At 50.8% G+C, this 6,313-nt stretch overlaps 1 protein-coding gene across 1 annotated transcript; it reads left to right on the forward strand.

The window, feature by feature from the left end:
• The first annotated feature begins 1,873 nt into the window (after positions 1–1,873).
• On the forward strand, positions 1,874–2,681 carry LOC103639401 (phytosulfokines 2-like). Its single transcript, NM_001345838.1, has 2 exons — positions 1,874–2,066; positions 2,198–2,681. The coding sequence occupies exons 1-2, from the start codon at positions 1,920–1,922 to the stop codon at positions 2,402–2,404; spliced, it is 354 nt and encodes a 117-aa protein (NP_001332767.1). The 5' UTR covers positions 1,874–1,919; the 3' UTR covers positions 2,405–2,681.
• Positions 2,682–6,313: the final 3,632 nt, after the last annotated feature.

The following is a 6,313-nucleotide window of genomic DNA, read 5'->3' on the forward strand; positions in this document are numbered from 1 at the left end:
CTCCGTGTCCCAGCCCAGATGGGTCGGCGCGAGACGGAGCACAAGAAGGGAAAACCAGTGAGGGGAAACCGCGGCCTCGTGTTGTCCTGCGCCCAGGGCGGATGCGCTTGCAGTAGGGGGTTACAAGCGTTCGCGAGGGAGAGAGAGAGAGGGCGTGAGACTGCGCGTCAGCCCGTTCTCCCGCGCGGCCACCTTTTTGTACGAGGGCCATGGACCTTCCTTTTATAGACGTAAGGAGAGGGTCCAGGTGTACAATGGGGTGTGTAGCAGTGTGCTAATGTGTCTAGCAGAGGGGAGCCAGAGCCCTATGTACATGCCGACGTGGCTGTCGGAGAGGTGTTGGAGCCCTGTTCTTGTGGCGTCGTGGCCGTCGGAGGAGCGCTTGAGCCATGTAGAAGCACAGCTGTCGGGGCTGTCGGATCCTTGCTGACGTCTCCTTGCTTCCGTAGGGGGCTGAGAACCGTCGTCGTCATGGAGCACGCGGGGTGCCATCATTGCTTGTTTTACCGGGGCGAGCCAGATGGGACGCCGGTCTTGTTCCTCGTAGCCTGAGCTAGCTAGGGGTAGGGTAATGATGTACCCCCTACGACGTGGTCGGTCCGAGCCCAAGGTCGGGCGAGGCGGTGGCTCCTCCGAGGTCGAGGCTGAGTCCGAGCCCGGGGGTCGGGCGAGGCGGAGACCGTCGTCCGAGGTCGAGGTTGAGTCCGAGCCCTGGAGTCGGGCGAGGCGGAGACCGTCTTCCGAGGTCGAGGCAGAGTCCGAGCCCTGGGGTCGGGCGAGGCGGAGACCGTCGTCCGAGGCGAGGTCGAGTCCGAACCCTGGGGTCGGGTGAGGCGGAGACTGTCTTCTGGAGCGAGGTCGAGTCCGAGCCCTGGGGTCGGGCTAGGCGGAGACTGTCTTCCGGAGTCGAGGTTGGATCCGAGCCCTGGGGTTGGGCGAGGCGGAGATCGTCTTCCAGAGTCGAGGTTGAGTCCGAGCCCTGGGGTCGGGCGAGGCGGAGAGTCCTATGGCGCCCGAGGCTGGACTTGACTGCTGTCAGCCTCACCCTGACGGGTGGCACAGCAGTCGGAGCAGCGCAGGCGGCGCTATTTTCCTGTCAGGTCAGTCAGTGGAAGGGCGAAGTGACTGCGGTTACTTCGGCCTTGTCGACTGGAAAGCGCGCGTCAGGATAAGGTGTCAGGCGATCCTTGCATTGAATGCTCCTGCGATCCGATCGGCTGGTGAGGCGATCTGGCCAAGGTTGCTTCTCCGTGAAGCCTGCCCGAGCTGGGCCTCGGGCGAGTCGAAGGTGCGCCCGTTGCTTGAGGAGACCCTCGGGCGAGGCGTGAATCTGCCTTGGTCTACCGTTCCTGCCCGAGGCTGGGCTCGGGTGAGGCGAGATCGTGTCCCTTGAGCGGACGGAGTCTTGACCGGAATTGCGTCCATCAAGCATTTGCAGCTTTGTGCTGATGGAGGTTACCAGCTGAGATTAAGAGTCTTAGGGTACCCTAATTACGGTCCCCAACAATGTGGTTACAAACACATGTGTTCACACTGCAAAGCTTCTTGTGTGTACGCGCACCTTCCACATGCACGTAACCGGTCGTTGCTGTGGTTGAAGACGACGACAGTCGGCAGCTGGAAGAGATACCAGCAGGACGCGTCATGACCGGAGTCCGGAGGGTCCCGGCGAACACAGGGGCCGCCAGGGAAATACCTTCCGGCTACGGCAGCAGCATCGTCTGGCTCGCTGTTGCGCTGTCTCATCCTGTGGCCCGTTTCCGGCGGTGATGATGTGGCCGCTCTTTATAAATAGGCACTAGCTCCCATGCTGCAGCTTATCCTCACCTAATGCCACAACAACAGCTCTACTGAACATTACCGCTCATCATCAGGTATACAGAGAGATCGAAGAAAGAGAGAGAGAGACCTATACAGAGATGGCCTCCGGCGGTGGCTCCAAGCAGCTGAAGGCTAGTCTTCTCATGGTGGTAGCAGCTCTGCTCCTCCTCATCTGCACCTGCACTACCAGGGGGCAAGCGGCAAGGCCGGAGCCAGGATCCGAGGGCCACACGCCACAGCAGCTGGTACCATTCGGCCGGCAGTCGTTCTTGTTCCACTCCTGTGTTCACCAAATATTATTCCTTGTTGGTTGCCCATGATGCATCATGTCATGTGCATCTCTCTTACAAATCTTTCGTCGTTGTGCTACTTGCAGCGCGCTGATGTATCCATCTCCGTCGTTGCTGGTCATGAGAAGAAGAGTGGCTCATCAGTGGCCGTGGTGGAAATGCGTCGAGAAGATCCGGATCAGGCGGCGAGAGAATGTGAGGACGACGACGGAGACGACGAACAGGAGTGCCTGATGAGGAGGACGTTGCTCGCTCACACCGACTACATCTACACCCAGGGGAAGCACAACTAGCTAGTCACTGCTCACTAGCCTGTGCTGCTGGCTCATGCTCATGTCATGTCGAGGAAACAAGTTCAAGGGACAAAAACAAAACAAAAAAGCTCGCATGGTTCACGAGCTAGCCTAGCCAACCTGAAGTTCTACAGTGCCGTACGTCAACTGTGTGGATTGTTTTAAAATATATACCTAGTCTTTTTCTTTCTGCAGTTCTGCTAGCTGTGGATTATTTTCATATATATATATATACCTCGCTAATTACCCCCTGTGATTTCCCATCGGCTTTCTCGAGATCATGTACAATATACTATCTATCCATATAGATATCATGGATTAGACCTTACTCTTGGCCTGAGAAGCTAAATGGAACTTCTAGAATGTTAACGTCTCTACTCGCTCTGTAAATACTACTGAATCTATGTGTACTGGTTGGTATATATGCTTCCTTTATATATACATATACTCCATCCGTTCCAAGTTTGTTATTCTGGCTACATAATTTATGAAAGGAGCAGTACGTAAGAAAACCATCGCTTAGCTTTCATTGTTTGTTCTCAATCGAACATGGATGAAACAATAGTGAGTAGAGAGAAAAAATATAAACATATACTCGTTCCGTTTTTTTAGTTGTCGCTGGATAGTTTAATTTTGCACTATCCAGCGACAACTAAAAACGGATGGAGTATATATATACTGGAAGGGGGTGGGCGTTTAAGCTAATCTTTGGTCGATCGTTAGCCAGCACCACAAATCAAGCTGCTGCTGCCTGCTGGCTGCTGCAGTGCCGACGTCCAACCGTTCAGAGAGCCGACAAGGCCGGCCGGCTCAACAACCGGGTATTATAACCCGCTGACTTTTTCATTCGCCTTGGTCCACTGCTTTTTTCGGCGCAACCAATCGACCATGAACCTGCAGCCATGGCAGTTGAATCTGAACTTTCAATCAGACAGTCGCTAGTGCGGTAGTGCCTGACTGCCTGGCTGGTCAACTCCGTAGATTGTACGCGCATCGAGTATTTATAACCAGTTGAAGAGTTGTCGTCGATCGTCCGGTCCCCGTCTTTTTACCACTTTGCAGTTTGCAGGGTGTAGCTGACTGCAGTTTCTTCAAGATGTGGTGGGATTTCATTATAAACACGGTGGATTCGATAGATGAAAAATCCCCCCTAATTCATGTTTTATTTGGCGACATTGAGATTAAAAACTGGATGATGCCTCAAAAATTTACGAGAGCGAAAGCTAGGATCTAAAATGAAAGATTATCTTGCTAACTCTGCGAAATTTGTACTTGTCTTGGTTGTGTCTCTCTTCTAAGGCCGGCTCCAACATTATAAATCTGTATCGACCACCACATCACTTCTCGATCCCACTACGATACCATTATCGACCATCTATCAACCCTGATATACCGCAATGGTCCTTACAATAAGATTACAGATACCTCAACGTCAAATCAGCTTTTCTTCTACATACTTTTAGTTGACACAAAACACGATGTTTTATCAAAATGTAGATTCTTTCGAGCACATAATTAAGCAAATAAAACTACATGATTCATAAGAAACAATTACACATTAAATAACTTGGGAAAACATAAAAAACATATAAATCATGAAAATAAAATCTATTTGTCATGGCAGATCCTAGATTGTAGTTCTTTCCAAAGGACATCTATACAAGTGCACAAGCAATTAGTACACTAATATATACAAATAGTAATAAATGCACATTAATATATAAAAATAACAATAATAGTAATATGTGTGCATTAATATATACAAATAAGCAACAGTAGTTGTTCTAATTGCTTTGATCTTTTTTTCCAATGGAGTAATTATTTCCTTCATCTTCATAAATTGTAAATCAGTGATAATAAGTTTTATTATATTAAATTCAAAGTCGAGACACTTTATTATCGTGAAAAAATATTAAAATTGCAGACTTAGCTAAGGAGTCTATTGATGCTTTCTTCACCTTGGTGTTGACGACAAGATTCAACTGTGTGTGTTTTTATTGTTGTTCGGTTTGTATATATGGCAATGTTCCTTTAACTCGGCGTTGATGACAATGTTAAAAAAATAAACATGTGATGAGAAGGCAAACTATTGTGGTAACGTACCTTATAGACAAACTAGTCCTTAGTGCGGCAAATGAAAAGGTACACCCAATTAAGACATCACTCGTAGCCCGAAGAGCTAGTTTACTGAAACATCATATCACACATAATCGTGAGAGCCATTTTAATATAACATCACTCATAATCCTAAGGGCTAGTTGGTAGTATACTATCATTTTCTAACTAAAGGCTACTTCGTCATTCAGCTTCTCCTCGATTTCACGGTGGTCCATATATTAACATAATTCCTATGATAAACATATAAAAAATAGGGTTCAAGGTTGAGTAAAAAAATGGATGTCCTTGTTAAAATACCATTACACCCAACTACTTTGAGTCACGACTTTCTTGGTATAGCATCCTATCCATTGAAGAAATATGGCTCTATACTATGCACCATATGGGCATTATGGACTACAAGAAAAGAGAAAAGGCATGGAGAAACACCACTTTCTATATATCAAGCTTGCAGGTGGGTGTCAGAAATGGAAACTCTATAGCGAAGACACACAAGAATCTTTTATATCGGAGACACAATAATCCTGCCATGAGTTGACACTACAGGAAACGCATAAATTTTCGTGGGCCGGACTATTTTCGTCGTCCGGCCCACGAAAATACAATGTTATTTTCGTCGGCCAGCGTGACCGACGAAAATGTGGTCTATTTTCGTGGGCAGGCCCACGAGAATACTAAAACTATTTTCGTCGGCCTCGGGACCGACGAAAATGTGGGTTATTTTCGTCGGTCGCAGCTAGGCCGACGAAAATAAGTGGGGTATTTTCGTCGGCCTCAGCCAGGCCGACGAAAATAAGTCATTAACCGGCCTCAGCGCGCATCTTCTCGCTCTCGCTCGTCTCTAGAAGCGCCGCCGCCCGCCCGCCGTCGCCGCGCTCGCCCCGCCCTCGCTGTGCCCGCCCGCCCTTGCCGAGCCGCCCGCGCCCCGCTTGAGCGCGCCCTCGCCCGAGCCGCCCGCGTGCCGCCTGAGCGCGCCTGCCCGCCCTCGCCGAGCCGCCCGCGCCCCGCCTGAGCGCGCCCTCGCCTGAGCTGCCGGCGCCCCGCTTGAGCGCGCCTGCCCGCCCTCGCCGAGCCGCCCGCCCGTGAAGAAGGGAGCGCGCCTCCGCACGCAGCCCGCGCGCCCTCGCCGCGCTCACCGCGCCGCCCGCGGCCCGCCCGCCCGCGAAGAAGGGAGCCCGTGGCCGCCGTCGCGAAGAAGGGAGCCTGCCGTCCGTCCACGCCGCGCCCGCCATCCGTCGACGCCGCCCTCGTTCCCCGCGGTGAGCCTCCCCGTCTCCCTTCTTAATTTGATGCACATGGCGGCCGTGGCGTGCCGTGCGCGCGGCCGTGGCGGCCGTTAACCGTTATACAGATTGTTAAGGCGGTGGTGAATTGGTTTTGTATAGTGAAGAGTGCATGCTAGATCAGTGGTGATCAGTGATCATCAGTGATCAGTGCCTCATTATCCTCAATGTCTCATTCTATTATCTTAATTTTAGAGTTTAGTTTAATGTTTAGAGTTTAGTTTTAATCGTTAACCGTAGCGAACCGTATGCGTCACCCGTTCGGGAACGACGAACGTCACATTGGCTTGTGACGTTCGTCGTTCCGGAATTGTCCACGTATTTTGGACAGCCTGAGAGTGTAGGTCGATGCTTGTGATTTATGACATGTGCCTTATGATTAACACGGAATTTCGGTTGTGTAACCAAGTTGTTCTCCAACACACCATGTTCAGGCGTGTGCTTGGAGAGCAGCGGGGTTATGCTGCCGAAATTTCGTGGCAATCGTAGGCTACACGTCACAAATCAC

Source organism: Zea mays, chromosome 9, assembly GCF_902167145.1.
Source record: "Zea mays cultivar B73 chromosome 9, Zm-B73-REFERENCE-NAM-5.0, whole genome shotgun sequence".
Taxonomy (NCBI): Eukaryota; Viridiplantae; Streptophyta; class Magnoliopsida; order Poales; family Poaceae; genus Zea; species Zea mays.